This window comes from Pelobates fuscus, chromosome 2, assembly GCF_036172605.1.
Source record: "Pelobates fuscus isolate aPelFus1 chromosome 2, aPelFus1.pri, whole genome shotgun sequence".
Taxonomy (NCBI): domain Eukaryota; kingdom Metazoa; phylum Chordata; class Amphibia; order Anura; family Pelobatidae; genus Pelobates; species Pelobates fuscus.
In genome coordinates, this window is record NC_086318.1 from 185,334,572 (window position 1) to 185,354,805 (window position 20,234).

The 20,234-nt window shown below is 38.9% G+C and overlaps 1 protein-coding gene across 2 annotated transcripts in view; it reads right to left on the reverse strand.

Moving 5' to 3' along the window:
* IMPG1 (interphotoreceptor matrix proteoglycan 1) overlaps positions 1 to 20,234 on the reverse strand; it is a 500,344-nt gene that overhangs the window by 430,480 nt on the left and 49,630 nt on the right. For both annotated transcript variants that reach the window (XM_063443013.1, XM_063443012.1), the window contains exon 2: positions 856 to 1,077. In XM_063443013.1, coding sequence (XP_063299083.1) covers positions 856 to 1,077 — 222 coding nt within the window. The remainder of the gene's footprint in view (positions 1 to 855; positions 1,078 to 20,234) is intronic.

Here is a 20,234-nt window from a genome sequence, read left to right on the forward strand (position 1 = left end):
ATCTGCTCCAAGATATGCCCCTACTTACTCCCGATATTAACTGTGAGGAGAGGACAATTACGTATTTTGTACTTAACATTAGACCACCTCCAAACAGGATCATAAACCAGTGAAACTATTAAAAATACAAAAAGACCCAAATCTCACAAAATTAAAAACTGTGATGCGTTACACATACTTCATCTTTACCCATGGAGGAGTCTGTATTGAATGAGCACTCAAGCTTAAATTTAAGTCGCAGCAATGTGATTGATTGGCTTGGGATATTTATATCTATACACATTACAAGGCAAGTCTAAGATAGAGAGAAACTGCTATGTTTACATTAGGGTTAATCCAGCCTCTAGTGGCTGTCTCATTGACAGCCGCTAGAGGCGCTTCCGCGCTTCTCACTGTGATTTTCACAGTGAAAAGATGCCAGTGTCCATAGGAAAGCATTGAGAATGCTTTCCTATGGACTCACTGAATGCGCGCGCGGCTCTTGCCACGCATGCGCATTCAGCCGATGACGTCCAAAGGAGGAGGAGAGTCCCCAGTGCCGAGAGAGCCCAGCGCTGGAGAAAGGTAAGTGTTTAACCCCTTCCTCCAACTTCAGCCCGGTGGGAGGGGGCCAGGAGGGTGGGGGCACCCTCAGGGCACTATAGTGCCAGGAAAACAAGTTTGTTTTCCTGGCACTATAGTGGTCCTTTAATGATGTATAATGGTGCTTTCTGGCCTTCCTATTTTGTATACGTTTTCTCAGCTAATTACAATCCATCCTTGCATTGTTTCCAAGAATCAAGAGTTGGGACTTTATCCTGTCACTGCTTTCCGTGTTTGAATGATTTGTGGATCCTGTGGATCCTCTTTTCTTACCTCGTAATCTGTAGTAGGCCTGATGACTGGCAAGTACTTGCTTCACGGACTCCTGAGGACAAACCTTGACACCTGTTGGGAATATCGATGACCTTTTTGTTCTGTGTCGCTTCAAATCAAACAGTCTTCTTAGTGCTGACACTTTTGACATCTTTAAAAATCCATCTGGTAGGGAGGTACTTGTAATCAGATTTTCAGTTTGTCTTGACTCAGATACAACTTCTGTAATAAATATATAAAAATTACATTAAGGATCACTACATTTTTGTCATCTTTATATTTAGAATACATATATATATATATATATATATATATATATATAAAATCAAGAAAGAGAGTAAGCGCTAAATAACAATAAGGCTACAACCCTTAAAGGGAATCCCTCAAAAACCCTTCAAATACAACAGGAATAAAAACAAACAAAGATAAAGGTTGCGCCAAAATAGACCAATAAAATATAATATAAAATGTAATAGGATGGGATTTAGGTATAAAAGTCTTAGGTGAACAGATCTTCTTTAGATCACATAGTCTTTAAAGTGCTTGTTCAGGAACCTTGTTCATGTCCTCGCTGTCCTTCCCCAAGGGGATCCGGTATTATGAAAAGATAAAACAGATAAAAAGCAAATAGCATAGTATGTCCAATATAGTACAACAGATAATAAAAGAAGATGGTAATGCACTCACATGTATTAGAGCTATAGCTAGCTCTAGTATGAAAAGCGTACAGCGGTATAATCCCCACTTATGGGATATGGTGCAGGCCTCTTCTTGCAAAGGTATGTTCAACCGTCAAATAAAACAGAGAGAGACGACCAATAGTGCTCACTGGATAAAACAGTGTAAATAAAATACATACAAAGGTACTCACAAGAGTGGAGCAGACAGACTGCTCCTTGACAACAGCGTTGGTGGTATGATCCCCACCTCAGGATTACTTGGAGTCCAGAATGATAAAATGCCAGGTAAAAATGATAAAAATATATGAAGTGTATTAAAAGATAATTGGCACAATAAAAGGTGACCAAAAAATCTTTAATAGAATAAAATACACAGTATAAATTTATAAATTTATACTGTGTATTTTATTCTATTAAAGATTGTTTGGTCACCTTTTAAATTTATACTGTGTATTTTATTCTATTAAAGATTTTTTTGGTCACCTTTTAAATTTATATTGTGTATTTTATTCTATTAAAGATTTTTTGGTCACCGTTTAATGTGCCAATTATCTTTTAATACACTTTATATATTTTTTATCATTTTTACCTGGCATTTTATCATTCTGGACTCCAAGTCATCCTGAGGTGGGGATCATACCACCAACGCTGTTGTCAAGGAGCAGTCTGTCTGCTCCACTCTTGTGAGTACCTTTGTATGTATTTTATTTACACTGTTTTATCCAGTGAGCACTATTGGTCGTCTCTCTCTGTTTTATTTGAGTGTTGAACATACCTTTGCAAGAAGAGGCCTGCAGCATATCCCATAAGCGGGGATTATACCGCTGTACGCTTTTCATACTAGAGCTCGCTATAGCTCTAATACATGTGAGTGCATTACCATCTTCTTTTATTATCTGTTGTACCATATTGGACATACTACGCTATTTGCTTTTTATCTGTTTTATCTTTTCATAATACCGGATCCTCTTGGGAAAGGACAGCGAGGACATTGTTCCTGAACAAGCACTTTAAAGACTATGTGATCTAAAGAAGATCTGTTCAGCTAAGACTTTTATACCTAAATCCCATCCTATTACATTTTATATTATATTTTATTGTTCTATTTTGGCGCAATCTTTATCTTTGTCTGTTTTAACATATATATATATATATATATATATATATATATATATATATATATATATATATATATATATATATATATACATACATCACCAGGCTACCCACACTCTTTTAACACACATCACTCACAATTACATGCATATCATCAAAAGCATCACTCACAGCAACCCACACAATGCACACACATCACTCACAGCTACCTACACACCACTCACAACTACCCACACACTGCCACAAACATCACTAACAGCTTCTCACACATCACTCACAGCTACCACATACACATACCACATACAGCTACACCCATAACTCACAGCTACACATACAACATTCACTCCTAAACATCATGCACTGCCACATAAATCACAGCTACCCACAAATCATACACATCACTGACAGCCAAATACACATATCACACTGCCACATATATCACACAGACAAAACAGATATGACGCACACAACTTCTACACTTACAGCCACCACACTTCTACAAAAAACACACAGTCATTCCATATATACACACATTCCATACATATGCACACAAACACACACACACCTCACTGTTTTGGTTTGTTAGATAAAAAGTCTTGTGACTGAGTATTTAAAGGAAAACTCCAAGTAATTATAATGCCAAGAGTGAGTAGTGCCAATGTAACCTTTACAAATATTTGACAATTTACATAGATGCCACGCCACATCTAGAGATCTCCTATAGAAGATGCCGGATGTCTTCATACAGCTAAGTCATGGTTTATACAGGGCTGCCCTCATTGATTGAGAACCCTCCAATGATGCTCTGACTCAATGAGCATATTCCTGCTTAGCACAGATTTCTCTGTAAGGTGATCTGAAAGTAGATGATTCTGGTGTGGGAATTTAGCAGGAACCAATTAAGTTGTTAAACTGTTCTAAAACAAAATGATAAATTACTTTAAAAGAACACAAGTACAACCCTGGCACCATAACCACTATGGCAGGCTGTATTGACTATGGTGTTTGTAGTATTCCTTTAATACATATTCACCTAATATAAATGTGAAAAAAATAAGATAGTGAAATAACTGAGGGGCACACCCTAATAAAATTGGTTTAAAATAAAATGTCAGGTTCTGCCTGTAGAATCGAGGCTTGCCTAAGACATTTTGCTGACTGATTTCAAGACTAAAATTGGGTCCCCATTTCTGTTCTGTCAAACCCAACTTCCACAAGCTATCCCACTCATGTAATCATACATATGTATACAGTATTGACAACAGCCACCTCACATTTTCCTAATTAGCTGTTATATTACCTTTTATAGTTATATAGTGATATAGTTTTTTATAGTTAGCTATGCACTTAATTAGCAACTCACACACCTAATCACTTACACCTGTATACCTAATTAGCCTTTCACACACACACACACACACACACACACACACACACACACACACACACCTAGCTACACACCTACCTAATTAGCAACAAACATCCATATTTAGACACAGACACATATTCTCTAGTTCAAGGATGGCCAAAAGGTAGAATATACTTTAGAACTAAACCTCGGAAGATAAAAGTCTTAGGATGTACCGTATATACTCGAGTATAAGCCGACCCGAATATAAGCCGAGGCCCCTAATTTTACCCCAAAAAACTGGGAAAACTTATTGACTCGAGTATAAGAGTAGGGTGGGAAATGCAGCAGCTACTGGTAAATTTCTAAATAAAATTAGATCCTAAAAAAATGATACTAATTGAATATTTATTTACAGTGTGTGTATATAATGAATGCAGTGTGTGTATATGAAAGCAGTGTGTGTGTGTATGAGTGCAGTGTGTGTGTATGAGTGCAGTGTGTGTGTATGAATGCAGTGTGTGTGAATGCGGTGTGTATGAGTGCAGTGTGTGTGAGTGCAGTGTGTATGAGTGCAGTGTGTATGACTGCAGTGTGTGTGTGTATGAGTGCAGTGTGTATGTATGAATGCAGTGTGTGTGTATGAGTGCAGTGTGTGTGTATGAGTGCAGTGTGTGTTTGAATGCAATGTGTATGAGTGCAGTGTGTGTGTATGAATGCAGTGTGTGTATGAGTGCAGCGTGTGCGTATGAATGCAGCGTGTGCGTATGAGTGCAGTGTGTGTGTATGAATGCAGTGTGTGTATGAGTGCAATTTGTGTGTATGATTGCAGTGTGTGTGTATGAGTGCAGTGTGTGTGTATGAATGCAGTGTGTGTATGAGTGCAATTTGTGTGTATGAGTGCAGTGTGTGTGTATGAGTGCAGTGTGTGTGTATGAGTGCAGTGTGTGTATGAGTGCAGTGTGTGTGTATGAGTGCAGTGTGTGTATGAGTGCAGTGTGTGTATGAGTGCAGTGTGTGTGTGTATGAATGCAGTGTGTGTGTATGAGTGCAGTGTGTGTATGAGTGCAGTGTGTGTATGAGTGCAGTGTGTGTGTATGAATGCAGTGTGTGTGTATGAGTGCAGTGTGTGTGTATGAGTGCAGTGTGTGTGTGTATGTGTGTGTGTGTGTGTGTGTGTTGCAGAGCCTTTAATTATTTTTTTTTTATTATTTCTTATTATTATTTTTAATTTAATTTAATTATTATTATTTTATTATTATTATTATTATATTTTTTGTTCGTCCCCCCTCCCTGCTTGATATATGGCATGGAGGGGGGCTCTCCTTCCCTGTTGGTCCAGTGGCATTGGCAGTTCAGTGGGTGGGAGAGGGGGGCTGTCAGAGCTGTAACTTACCTCTCCTGCAGCTCCTGTCAGCTCCCTCCTCCTCCGCGCCGTCCGGTCAGCTCTTCTGTCAGCTCCCACTGTAAGTCTCACGAGAGCCGCGGCTCTCGCGAGATTTACACTGGGAGCTGACCGAGGTGCTGAACGGACGGCGCGGAGGAGGAGGGAGCTGACAGGAGCTGCAGGAGAGGTAAGTTACAGCTCTGACAGCCCCCACAGCCCCTGTCTGTATTATGGCAATGCAAATTGCCATAATACAGACTATTGACTCGAGTATAAGCCGAGTTGGGGTTTTTCAGCACAAAAAATGTGCTGAAAAACTCGGCTTATACTCGAGTATATACGGTAGTTCTTAAAAGCTAGAAAGCTCCTTATCTATTCTCTTCTCCTCATTTATGCTGGCATTGACAAAGGAGATAGAGAAGTCACTCATGTCTAGAAGTGGTAAAGTTTTTCTCAAATACAGTATGTAGGAAAAAAGTAGACAAATACTATACTTGGTGTGACGGACAGCTTTGGCACCCTAACTTGGTACCTCCATCAATCGCTGCTTCCTAGTAATCCTTGAGTACCATAAGCACCGCACAGGACAACATAACTACCTTAAACCCCACAAACCGCCGCAGCTTGGTTGGGGTCTCGCTGTACTCCTCCCACCCTGGACCTAAGACCAGGATCTAGCTTCCAGGGGGTAGACCTCTCCTAGTCCAGAAAGCAAAGCAGGCTGCTCTTACAATTGTTATAATCCAAGGGAGTATAGTGATTATAGCAATCCCTATAGTGAATATAGCTCTCCAATCCCCCAAATATGAGCCTAGACTTCATTAAGAGTAAAACAAATCTGTTTAATGGCAGTCACAACTGGCCTTATATGCAAGCCCCCATTCAAGTGGCCTGCCCCTTTGGACCTGAGAGAAGTCTACAGTTAAAACATACACACGATTACATTGGATCTCAGGTCCAGGACCCTCCCATACAAAATAGATAAATCCCTCCCCTGTGCCTGGGAGATAATTGAGTCAGCACTGTATTAAACTCAATTATCTCCAGGCACAGAAAACATAATTTTTTACTAAACCCTAAAAATACCTTTAAACAAACAAAATCCCCACAAACGTCACATCCCCTGATAGCCCCGATCTGGGTGACCAACATAACCAAAAATCACCCAGGTCGTTTCAAGGGTTCAGGAATTTCCTGGAAGTCATAATTTGACTGACCGCACGCATGGTCCCATGCCCAAAACAGTTCCAGAGACTCAGGGCTTGTGGTCGGTCTAGTTCGGTAGTTTAAAAACCGAACAAACTACTGAACATAGTCAATGTTCTTACCCTGGAGCTTGTTCACCTTGTTCATGGGAACATTCCCAACGAACAGTGCCCTTCTAAGTTGTGTAGAACCGAACGCAGGTGATCCTGGAAGTCCAGCAGTGTTCGGGAGTTTCAGTATCCGAAAACAGTTCCATGAAGTCAATGACCAAAACACCACTGCCTGCGTTAGCGGAAACAAGATGGCCGCAACCTTGTGGTCGTTCATGCGAACAGTGGCCACCCAGACGAACACTTGCGGTGGAAAGTGTTACAAACTGTCAATTAGGATTAACAAGCTCCCTGGTGGTCTCTGGATTGTGAGGCTGTTCGGAAACCGAACCATATAATCCCACAGAGCCTTTTAAAAGTATTTTTAGCCAGGTCTATTGCAGGGGCCATAGTCCTAAGGCAGGAGGCTGGCAAGCAGGCCCCTCCAAGAACCCGTGACGAGGTTCAGTTCATCACAATTGGTATTTGTAAATAATCTGTTTGACATTTCTGAAAATGCAGCTACATAACTTCTTTTTTAAATCAAAATGTAAAAATAATGTCGGTATATGGAGAATCTCTAACATATAGTAAGTGCAGAAAGATACACCATATGCACTATACCATGTATTACAAGTTCCAAACTATTTAGAGTACCTCTCTCTATGTCTAATTTCCTTACCTTACTAGAATTAAAACATTACATTTTACTTGCAAAGATTACTGTAGTTTGTGCATGTATTGAGGTAAGGAGCATTTACAGATCCTCTACAGAGATGCAGTGGCAAGGAATGGTGCCCTTGCAGAGGAATGCATATCTTTCCAGGGTTAAAGCATGAGGAAGGAAAAGGGAGGTTCATATATATCTCTTTTTCGTTGCTTTATAATTCATTAGGTAAGATAGCACTTTTATACATAGTGTTTGGAGAGTAACGGTTAATGAGTGAAAACATGTAGAGAATAAAACTGTTGCAAGTGGTCATTATATAACATTGTGCTTTGCTGAAAAATCTGTGTAAATATAGTTTTAGCCTCAAACCAGACATTAGTCTCATGCAAATAACAATACGTTTCTGATGGATACTGGGTGCTGACCTTATTATTTACAGTCTCCAAATAGTGAAAAGGCAAAGGTCGCATATCTCAATATAAATAATTTTTTGCATTACTGTGTTTATTGTGTTATTTTTCATAAATAAACAATGTTCTGGGCAGATAAATTAGTAATGTTATAATACGTGCAACAATATAGGAAATCAAAGAAAGGAAAAGGGATGGCGCTAGTTGGAAAATGTGCTAATATAGTAGCATGCAGCAAAAAAACACCTTAGTGTATAGTCACTCAATACACTTACATATACAAATGAGAAAGCAAGAATAGGTGATTGCGCAGTTAGGGTATAGTTCCACAAAATTGTAGGACCTTCCTAAGTTCTGTAAGGATAAAAGACCAAACATAGGGTAATACGTTTAGCACATATAGTACATTAACAAAGCTTGGTCAAACTCACAATTTGATGAGCATTTATAAGTTTGCTCTAAACTGTATAGGCAGAGTAAATCATTGAGATGTACACGGATCACAGGCCAGGTCCCCCAGGAGGTGTTGATAGTCCTCAGTCAGGTAAATCAGGAACCAGGTAGTCAGGCACAGGTGAAAAATGAATTTATTCTCAATATAAAATATATTTAAAAAGCACAACGCGTTTCGACCTTACACACAAGGTCTTCCTCAGGTGCATATCAAAAACAGTACCACAACATTCTTATATAGCATACATAATGGATAAAATTACTTTGCAAAACATTAACAGCTGTTAGTGATTTTGCAAACAGACAGATCAAGGATTCTAATAAAATGAGATATCCTCAAAAAATCAACAATAGATATGAGACTAAAACATACTCTAATAGGAATTTGACCAATAGGGATTTGAGATATGAACCCAAAACCCCTCCCCCCATGCAGGTAAGAAAGAAGATTCTTCCATATGTAGAAAAAGTACATTGGAAGAGTCCTCCTAAAGCTAATCACTATAGACCAAAATATACCGATAGAACATCTCTACCAAGTTCACCAAAACCTAAGAGAGAATTTCAAAAAAGAAGAAACGATTATGATAGACCCTTTCATATCCCCACTAGGAACAGGTTTGAGACCTTTAGGGACAAAGAAACAAGTGATAAAAATGGAGATGTTTTTTTAGAGGAAGGTTGGAGGAGACGAGTAGATCAACACAAAACTCCAACAAAAAGATACAGGATATCAGAAGAGGAAGCAGAGGAAGGAGAAATAGATCAAGTAAGAAAGAAAACAATATTAATGAGATAACAATTTTCAATTTATCTAAAAAGATCCTTTCACCAATAGAAGAAAAAATTCTAAGGAAGGGATTTAAGTATGCCCCTAGTTGCCAAATTAATAAATTTGAGGCATTTATTGACATAAATAGATTTACAAGGAAGCTCTGTTTAAAAAAGTTTTTTTCCAATAAACAAGAGATGAATGTACAAGAAATTCAAATACCTGAAACCTCTGACAAAAGGATAATACATACTAATTATAAGAAAAAATCAACTTTTTACACCTTAAATCACAGAGCATGCGAGTATTTGAAAAGGCGTGCCTTGAAGAATTGTATAGTGTAAAACCTCTCTCAAAGTACCAACAAAACTTGACTTTGAGAGAAAAACGAATACTAAAAGACCTCAAACAAGATCCCAGTATTATAATCAAGCCAGCAGATAAGGGAGGTGGGGTAGTAGTTCTCGACATAGATAACTATATAAATGAGATAAAACGACAACTTCAGGATAATACAACTTATAAGAAACTAAGTAAAAATCCAACTATCGATATAATGAAAAAGTATGAGGGTCTATTAGCAGAAGGCTTTGAAAATAAAGTTTTAGATGACCATGAGCTAGCTTTCCTCCAGACCAAACATCCCAAAATACCAGTCATGTATATTTTACCCAAAATACACAAAAGTCTAACCAATCCACCTGGTAGACCGATCGTGTCTGGAATTGATTCAATTTTATCTGTTTTATCTCAATTTATCGATTTTTATCTCCAACCGATAGTCAAAACCTGCCCTTCGTATCTTAAAGACTCAATGAGTCTTTTGCAAATTTGAGAAGAACAACCATGGGAGGAAGTTCTTTTATTGATCACTTGCGATGTTACAAGCCTATATACCATAATAGATCATCCAAAGGGTATAGAGGCAGTAACTTTTTTCCTCAAGCAGACAAAGGAGTTTTTGGATATTCAAATTGATTTTATTGTTAGAGGAATAGAAATGATTTTAACTAATAATTTTTTTTGGTTTGTGGGTGATTTTTACCTGCAGACTAGAGGTACGGCCATGGGGACCAGGTTTGCCCCCAGCTATGCTAATTTATTCATGTCCTTTTGGGAACATATGTTTATATACCAAGGACATAGCTGGGATGCAAACCTGGTCCTGTACAAACGTTACATTGACAACATTTTTATCATCTGGAGAGGATCTGAAGCTGATTTTAATGTGTTTTTTAACTATTTAAATCACAATGATTGGGGGATAATTCTTACCAAGAATGTAAGTCCAAATACTATAGATTTTTTAGATCTTAATATTTATGTCTCTGATCAATGTCTAAAGACTCGAACATTCTTCAAACAAGTGGACGTAAATAGTTTTATAGAGACCAGCAGCTGTCATCACGACCCTTGGCTCCAGAATATCCCCAAGGGTCAATTTTTAAGGCTTAAAAGAAACTGCTCAGATCATGCAGATTTTACTATACAGTCGTCTATTTTAAAACAACAATTTTTACAAAAAGGATATAACGAAGAAAAACTTGTGGAAGACATAGGTAAAGTAACTACTTTGGATAGACCCCAATTACTGAACTATAGAAAGAGAGATCACAATATGTCAAACAAACAAATTCCGCTTGTCTTCAATTATTGCAGCAATATAGGGGCATTAAAAAAGATTATAAACAAAAATTGGAACATTTTAAAGCAAGACCAAGATGTCCAGGAATATATTGGTGATAATCCAAAGTTTATCTTCAGAGGGGCAAACATTTTTAAACAGCTTTTAACGTCTAACTATGTAGATAAACGGGAAGGAGAGAGTAATAACTTTTTAAACACTTGGTCTAAGACAACTAAAGGTTTTTATCACTGCGGGAATTGCCATGCTTGTAAGAACACCAAAGTAGACACAAAAAAGAAATATAATTTTGTATCTAATATAACAAATAAAAAGTATAATATCAACTCTTTTATTACTTGTGAGTCCAAAAACGTAATATACCTACTACAATGCACCTGTGGCTTGCAATACATAGGTAAGACCTCGAGACCCTTTAAGACTAGACTATATGAACACGTTAGGAATATAAGAAATGGTTTTGTTAATCACAGCGTATCTAATCATTTTCTAACCAAACATAATTCAAATCCTAATGAATTAGAATTCGTAGCAATTCAACAAGTTCATACTCATTGGAGAGGAGGGAACATTACATTTAATCTAAGCAAAAAAGAATCCAGCTGGATTTTCGAACTCCATACCCTATGTCCCAAAGGGCTAAACATTGATTTTGAGATAGGTCCCATTTTATAATATCTATGTGGTTTATTATGATGTAGTCTTAATTATGTATGCCTAGCTCATCCTGTCTATTTTACAATATGGTAACATATATATATTTTTTATACATAGAGTTTATTATTTACATGTTTTTATTTACTGTAGAAATTCATTCAATTTTATTTGGCTTTACCTCCTCCCCTACAGGTGGTGTAGGGGTTAAAAGTATTATCACCTTTATATTTTATATGATTTGGCATATTAGACAAGTCCTCTATATCTCATATATTTTCTCTTCCCTATTTTAATAATTATTAATATGTTTTATGTTTCATATGTACTCTTTATCAATATTTATTATTTTGTATTTTAGCCATCATCTTTGTAAACTATATAATGTGAGTGTATTATTTAAACACTACCATTTTCCCCTCTTCTATCTTTACAAATAACCGGATGAAAAACGGACTCTGTTCCCATGGGAACACTGTGTTTATCATTACTCCTCCATACGGCCGCGTAATGAACCATGTAACCACGCCCCCCCTTTCGAATCACGTGACCGGAGCTGAGTCACGTGACTGGAGCCGGGCGAGACCGGAAGTGCTCATTACAACTAGACGGCAAGGACGTGCGGCCATCTTTGGGAGGTCAGATGTACCTCCATAGCCGATAAGGACACAGCAGACATCTTGGAAGAGGCAAATAATCTTTGATTTCAACCGGAAATATTCCTTATATGGTAAAAGAGGATGGACTATCAATTACACAGCTGTTAATGTTTTGCAAAGTAATTTTATCCATTATGTATGCTATATAAGAATGTTGTGGTACTGTTTTTGATATGCACCTGAGGAAGACCTTGTGTGTAAGGTCGAAACGCGTTGTGCTTTTTAAATATATTTTATATTGAGAATAAATTCATTTTTCACCTGTGCCTGACTACCTGGTTCCTGATTTACCTGACTGAGGACTATCAACACCTCCTGGGGGACCTGGCCTGTGATCCGTGTACATCTCAATGATTTACTCTGCCTATACAGTTTAGAGCAAACTTATAAATGCTCATCAAATTGTGAGTTTGACCAAGCTTCGTTAATGTACTATATGTGCTAAACGTATTACCCTATGTTTGGTCTTTTATCCTTACAGAACTTAGGAAGGTCCTACAATTTTGTGGAACTATACCCTAACTGCGCAATCACCTATTCTTGCTTTCTCACGTGCAACAATATGCTGAAGAAAGCATAAATCAGTCATATCCCAAAAGAGCCATTAATTAGGTCTACACCCACTAGAGCTAGAGATGCAAACCTCACACTGCCAGCTCTAATTCACCCCACCAAATCAGCTGTGCCGATTATCCCTGGCAGGGCTAAAATAATAGCGGTAAGTGTGACAGGGTGTGTGGCAGGGTGAAGTGGTATGAGTGTGACATGGTGAGGATGTGAGTGTTACATGATTAGTGTGGTAGGATGAGAGGGGTAGTGATTGTGCCAATGTTGGGGGTGAGTGTGATTGTAAGGGAGAGTGATGGGACAGGGTGAAGGGAAGTGAGTGACTAAGGGTTGACAATATATTGTGTGTTTGGTGGAAGTGACAATGTGTGGGGATGCTGTGTTAAAAAACAGTCTCCTCACATTGTAATTTTTTTGGTAATATAACTTCATGCTGTATCCAGCCCACTTTCCCCTGGGTGCTATCGTAAATTCAACAAATTAAGTTTCTGCAGAGGCTTCAACGAGGAGGGAACACAGTGTATTTCAATAAGGAAGGTGGATTTAGAGGGATGAATGCCCTTTTTCATGCATGGCAATACCTTACTGGCACTGATTGACATTGCACATTGTTGCATAGTTTGTTGTCTACAACAATTCCCAAGTCCTTTTCGTGTGTTGTTATCTCTAATTCGCTTCCATTAAAGGACCACTATAGTGCCAGGAAAACATACTCATTTTCCTGGCACTATAGGGCCCTGAGGGTGCCCCCACCCTCAGGTACCCCCTCCCGCTGTGGGGGTATGATGACAATCTTAAAGGAGTGGGCTTAAAAAGGCGGACAGTGTGAACTTCAAAGGAAGTAAAGGAAAGGTGGGAGGACCGGAGCAGAGCATAAACCTCTTCTGCTGTAGCAGGTGCGAATGAGTGTAGAATGGTGGAGGGGTTGAGTGATGTATTGGTAGGAGAAGGAGAGCAATTACCGATCTCTTCTCTGATTGTAGAGATCTTCTCAGTGAAGTGAAATGCAAAGTTTGTGTAGAAGGAGGAGGAGTAAAAGGGCGAAGAGGAGCAAAAGTGTGAAATAGGTGTTTTGGTTGATGGGACAGTGTACTTATGAGGGTGTTAAAGTAATTTACTTCTACAGTGGAGAGAGCCAGGCTGTAGGAGCATAGCATAAATTTATAGGGGAGGAAGTCAGATGCAAAGTGAGACTTTCTCCAGCAGCGTTCAGCAGTTCTAGAACATTTTTGGAGGTTACGGGTCAGCTTGGTGTGCTAGGGTTGTAATTGGGGGCACTTGCTGCATTTAATTGGAAAAGGTGCCATGATGTTGAGTTGAGAGGAGAGAGTTGAGTTGTAGAGTGAGGTTGCAGAGTTACGGCAAATGGGTAAAAGGAGAGTTTGGAGTTCGGTGGAGAAATGCTGGAGATCTTGGCAGTTGAGGTTTCTGCGAAATTGAAGAGTTGAGGGTGGTGAAATTTGGGTACAGGATATGCTAATGTCAAATGTTAGGAGATGGTGGTCAGACAAAGGAAATTAAACAGTGGAGAGATTTGAGGTGGTACATAGATTGGTGAAGATGAGGTCAAGAGTGTTTCCTGCTGTATGAGTTGCTGAAGTAGACAACTGCACGAGTCCAAATGAGGAGGTTGCAGAGAGCAGACGGGAGGCATCAGGGCAATTGAGGTTGTTGATTGGATGTTAAAGTCCCCAAGTATGAGTGAGGGAGTGCTAGAGGATAGAAAGTGGGGTAGCCAGGAAGAAAAGTGTTCAATGAATAGCCTAGGATGACCGTGAGGCCAATAGATGATGACAATCTTAACCCCTTAAGGACACATGACGTGTGTGACACGTCATGACTCCCTTTTATTCCAGAAGTTTGGTCCTTAAGGGGTTAAAGGAGTGGACTTAAAAAGGCGGACAGTGTGAACTTCAAAGGAAGTAAAGGAAAGGGCAGGGGCTCTGAGCAATGTCCTGGTTTGCTGTAGGGAAATTTTAAAACTCAGACTGTGGAAAAAACAGAGAGGATAGGGTCGAAAAAGGCCTGCAATAAAATGGAGATGCCCAGAGGAGATGAGCATTGGTCAAGCAAGACCATTTGGGTGGGTATCAAAAAAGTAAGGGGGGGGGGGGATAAATAACAGAAAAAGTATTTAGAGAAAAGCAGATAGTTGAATAACATTTAAGTTAACAAACCAACAATGATGAGTAGGGCAGGGCAAAACTAGCTTTAGCATGCATAACGAGACAAACTACAAAATATATGTATGTATGTATGTATGAATAAGCACACACACACACACACACACACATATATATATATATATATATATATATATATATATATATACATACACACTGCTCAAAAAAATAAAGGCAACACTTAAACAACACAATGTAACTCCAAGTCAATCACACTTCTGTGAAATCAAACTGTCCACTTAGGAAGCAACACTGAGTGACAATCAATTTCACATGCTGTTGTGCAAATGGGATAGACATCAGGTGGAAATTATAGGCAATTAGCAAGACACCCCCAATAAATGAGTGGTTCTGCAGATGGTGGCCACAGACCACTTCTCAGTTCCTATGCTTCCTGGCTGATGTTTTGGTCACTTTTGAATGCTGGTGGTGCTTTCACTCTAGTGGTAGCATGAGACGGAGTCTACAACCCACACAAGTGGCTCAGGAAGTGCAGCTCATCCAGGATGGCACATCAATGCGAACTGTGGCAATAAGGTTTGCTGTGTTTGTCAGCATAGTGTCCAGAGCATGGAGGCGCTACCAGGAGACAGGCCAGTGCATCAGGAGACGTGGAGGAGGCCATAGGAGGGCAACAACCCAGCAGCAGGACCGCTACCTCCACCTTTGTGCAAGGAGGGACAGGAGGAGTACTGCCAGAGTCCTGCAAAATGACCTCAAATGTGCATGTGTCTGCTCAAACGGTCAGAAACAGACTCCATGAGGGTGGTATAAGGGCCTGACATCCACAGGTGGGGGTTGTGCTTACAGCCCAACACTGTGCAGTACGTTTGGCATTTGCCAGAGAACACCAAGATTGGCAAATTCGCCACTGGTGCTCTGTGCTCTTCACAGATGAAAGCAGGTTCACACTGAGCACATGTGACAGACGTGACAGAGTCTGGAGACACCATGGAGAACGTTCTGCTGCCTGCAACATCCTCCAGCATGACCGGTTTGGCAGTGGGTCAATAATTGTGTGGAGTACAGCCCTCCATGTGCTCGCCAGAGGTAGCCTGACTGCATTAGGTACCGAGATGAGATCCTCAGACCCCTTGTGAGACCATATGCTGGTGCGGTTGGCCCTGCGTTCCTCCTAATGCCAGACAATGCTAGACCTCATATGGCTGGAGTGTGTCAGCAGTTACTGCAAGACGAAGGCATTGATGCTATGGACTTGTCCGCCCGTTCCCCAGACCTGAATCCAAATGAGCACATCTGGGACATCATGTCTCGCTCCACCAACGTCATGTTGCACCACAGACTGTTCAGGAGTTGGCAGATGCTTTAGTCCAGGTCTGGGAGGAGATCCCTCATCACCTCATCAGTAGCATGCACAGGCGTTGTAGGGAGGTTATACAGGCACGTGGAGGCCACACACACTACTGAGCCTCATTTTGACTTGTTTTAAGGACATTACATCAAAGTTGGATCAGCCTGTAGTGTGTTTTTCCACTTTAATTTTGAGTGTGACTCCAAATCCAGACTTCCATGGGTTGAAAAATTTGATTTCCATTTTTTCATTTTTGTGTGATTTTGTTGTCAGCACATTCAACTATGTAAAGAACAAAGTATTTCAGAAGAATTTTTAATTCATTCAGATCTAGGATGTGTTATTTTTGTGTTCCCTTTATTTTTTTGAGCAGTGTATATACACACATACACAGACTTATACGCACATATATTAAAGAACAAGCATGCACAGGTATGTTGCAATGACAAAGAAATTGTATTTAAAGATACTGATACACTATTAAATTAGACAATGTACTGAACTGTACCTGTTCCTTTTTCTACGGAAAACAAAACAGAAAATGCAATAAACAATGATTTAAAAAAATATGCCTCACAGAATTGTAAATGCCGATCTGGATCATCCTCTTATAATCTTATAATCTATGGATTCGTCTTGGCCAATGCATTAGATGACCCATAGATCTAAGGAAAATGTAGAACTCTCCAGAAGCTCTCTTTTTTTTATTTTTGGGACTTTGAGCAAATGCCATTTCTACTAACATTTTATTTTTATCAGTAGTAACATTCATTGGTTGACCACTTTTCGGCGCATTACAAATGGATCCAGTTCTGTCAAATTTGTCACGTATTCAGTACATTGTTAGCCTAGTTGGTGGAGGTGCAAACGATATAATACTGTTATAAAACAATATACGATAATATAATGGAAACTATATACCTACTTATGCACTCCCCTCCCTCCCCCCTGTATATATATACACTGAACAAAATTATAATATTTTGTGGCCAGTCTAAGGCACCCCTGTGCAGTAATCATGCCGTCTAATCGGCATCTTGATATGCCACACCTGTGAGGTGGATGGATTATCTCGGCAATGGAGAAGTGCTCACTAACACAGATTTGTGAACAATATTTAAGAGAAATAGGCCTTTTGTGTACATAGAAAAAAAATCTTAGATCTTTGAGTTCAGCTCATGAAAAATGGAGGCAAAAACAAAAGTGTTCCGTTTATAAGTTTGTTCAGTAGATATTTATGAGGATGTATTTGTGTATATGTGTACACATTTGTGTGTGTTTTGCAGGTATAAAATGTGTGTGTGTGTGTCTGTTTTCAATGGTGTAATTGTATGTGAGTTTGTGTGTTTGAGTGTGACTGGTGCCAAACAGCCTTTTCATGCCTCGGTACCCATGCATTAACATACACATACACCAGGTCTCCATGGACAAATCTCTGCATTCACATGTACACAAAAACTAACACTCTACACAAAAACTCCTTGTACTCACACAGTCCACAGCAATAAAATAATAAAATAAACAGTAACATGAAGTACTGTGTTTTTTTTTTTTATTATTTGTTTGTTTTTGTTTGGGTGAGGCGTGGGTATCTGCTTTGCAATTAAATCATCTTACGCAGCCCCTTGGGAAACTGGGCTCTGGATCTGCCACCATGTTGACCTTACACATCAATATGGAAGAAATCAAACATTCTTCCTCATGCAATTGATGCCTGTAGGAAATTGTTGATATGAAAATATATCAAGGGATATTAACTGTGTATAACTTACAATCTCGGTGCAAACACAATATGATATTCCTCACGTCCTCACTCAAATGAAAAAGGAACTACACATGTTATATCGTTTAAAGGGGAACTGTCACTTTCCAGGTTTTGTAATGGTACTTATCTACCATATTTAACAAGCACGTGCTTGTGAGGTCTGAAAAACTAAATTGAATATAAATGTCCTTACCTTGGTATTTCTCTTTTTCCTAGACCTGAGTCTATATTGGATCCATGTCAATCACTGCTATAAGCTCTGCCCTTTTCTGTCATTGAAAATGGTATAACACATTTTGGGTGCACCCGAATAGAGTGACCAATAGTAGTAAGTTGCTGCATTTAAATTCTCACCTCTCTTGCTTCTCTCCTTCAGGTGCAATGTTGTGTTCCTAAAGTGTTGTATATTGTCCTTTTGCTGTATTGACCCAGCTTATATCCATACATATAGAACCTTGGTATATTATTTGACTGTTCTTCCTACTGGCAGGCTTTACAATTTGGCTTTTCTGTAGGCTTCCTATTAACCCCTTCCGGATTGGTGACGTACCCCATCATGGCATACCATTTTCAAATGTAAACAAGCCAATACCCTGGGTTGTTTACATTTGAAAATGGTATGCCATGATGGGGTTAATTCACATTCCTGGGCTACAATATGGACTCAAAAGGCAACATAGACCACGCAAACCAATCTGGCAAACTGAATTGGGCAAGTCCTATATTGACCTTGTAACTTTCCAAAACACCATAAAACCTGTGCCTGTATTGTTATAGTCGGGAGACATCGCTGAACACAAATAGCAGTGTTTAAAACAGTAAAACATATAACAATAATGAAATCACCATTAAAAGTGCAGTTTTTGTGTAAAAAAAAAGCAAACTCAGGATAAAATGTAGAAACTATTTAGCAGGGGTGTTATTTGGCAGTTGTAGATGCGTAACAGATTTGGGACTCACATTTTGAAAAAGTGTATTTTTTAAATTTTTTCATCATATTTTATAATTGTTTTAAAGGAAATTATATGATATGATGAAAGTAATGGTATATTTAGAAAGACCATTTAATGGCGAGAAAAACGGTATATAATATGTGTTGGTACAGTAAATAAAGTAAACACAAACACTGCAAATGTAAAAACAGCCCTGGTCCTTAACGGTAAGAAAATTTAAAAACGGTCTGGTCACTGAGGGGTTAAGTGATCCAATAATACTTTAATGCCTTTTTTTACTTTCTATTATTGCAGACGATTAATGAGACTTAAAGCGTTGCTCCACCCAAATACAATTTGTTGTTTTTGATTTTAACCCCTTAAGACCGCAGGGCGTTCTATGCCATCCTTATTTAGATGGCTCTAAACGCCAAAGGGCGGCATAGAACGCCCTGCGATCTTTTGTTCTTACACGGTCGCCGGCGACCTCACGCCGACGATCGCGGTATGTGGACTTACCTGGGAGCCCAGGGAGTCCCCCTCCGTCCTCTTCAGCCCCCCTGGGCCATGTGATCGCGAGGTCCTTGCGAGGACCCCGCGATCACATGGACGGCACAGCCGTCCAAGGCATTGCCAGCAGGGGGAGTGCCTGTAATGACAGTTACTCCCCCTGCTGCCTGGAAATAAAATTAAAAGATGTTAAAACAGTGTAAAATTAAATAATATATACTTAGATCATAAATACATTTATTATATATATGATCTAAGTATATATACACACATATACACACATACATATACACTGTCTAAGTGTAGTTTAGTATTAATATATGCATAATTATACCTATATATATTAATATCAAAATACACATACAATGATATTGATTAAATATATATATAATTTTCATTATATATATATTTATATATAATAAAAAATAAATAAATATAGAAATACGTTAAAAAAATAAAATTAAAAAAAATAATAAAAAATAAATAGATAAAAAATATATATACCTGCGTAATTTCGTTCTAACTGTATTTAAAAATTAATATACATATATATTGATATCAAAATACATGTAGAACGAAATAATATATATCTATATACATAAGATATGTATGATCATATAATGTAACCAAACCCCCATTATTTTCTACCTAGGTGAGGTGTTTTTAAATAGTACAATTTAGGATTTGAAATCACTGTTTAGTTAATAAGCCAGTGCACTGGTTTGTATATTTTGTATTTTGGTCCCAGAAGCACCCTGTAGTATATGCATGTTTAGGTGAGTGCAGCCCTCCTGACTTTGTTTATAATTGTGGGGGTCTAGGCCAACCCCTGGGTCTTGCACCCCTCCCTGTCACAGGTATCTCATGCCAGGATCCTATTTAGCCTTGACTTGCAGAGAGTCCCAGTAAGGAAGCATTTCCCAAGTAAGTGGATTAATCTCATAAGAGCAAGAATTAGGCTGCTAGAGTAGGACCTGCCAAGAATGGGGTACTTTGATGCAGTTAGCAGGCTTATGCAATG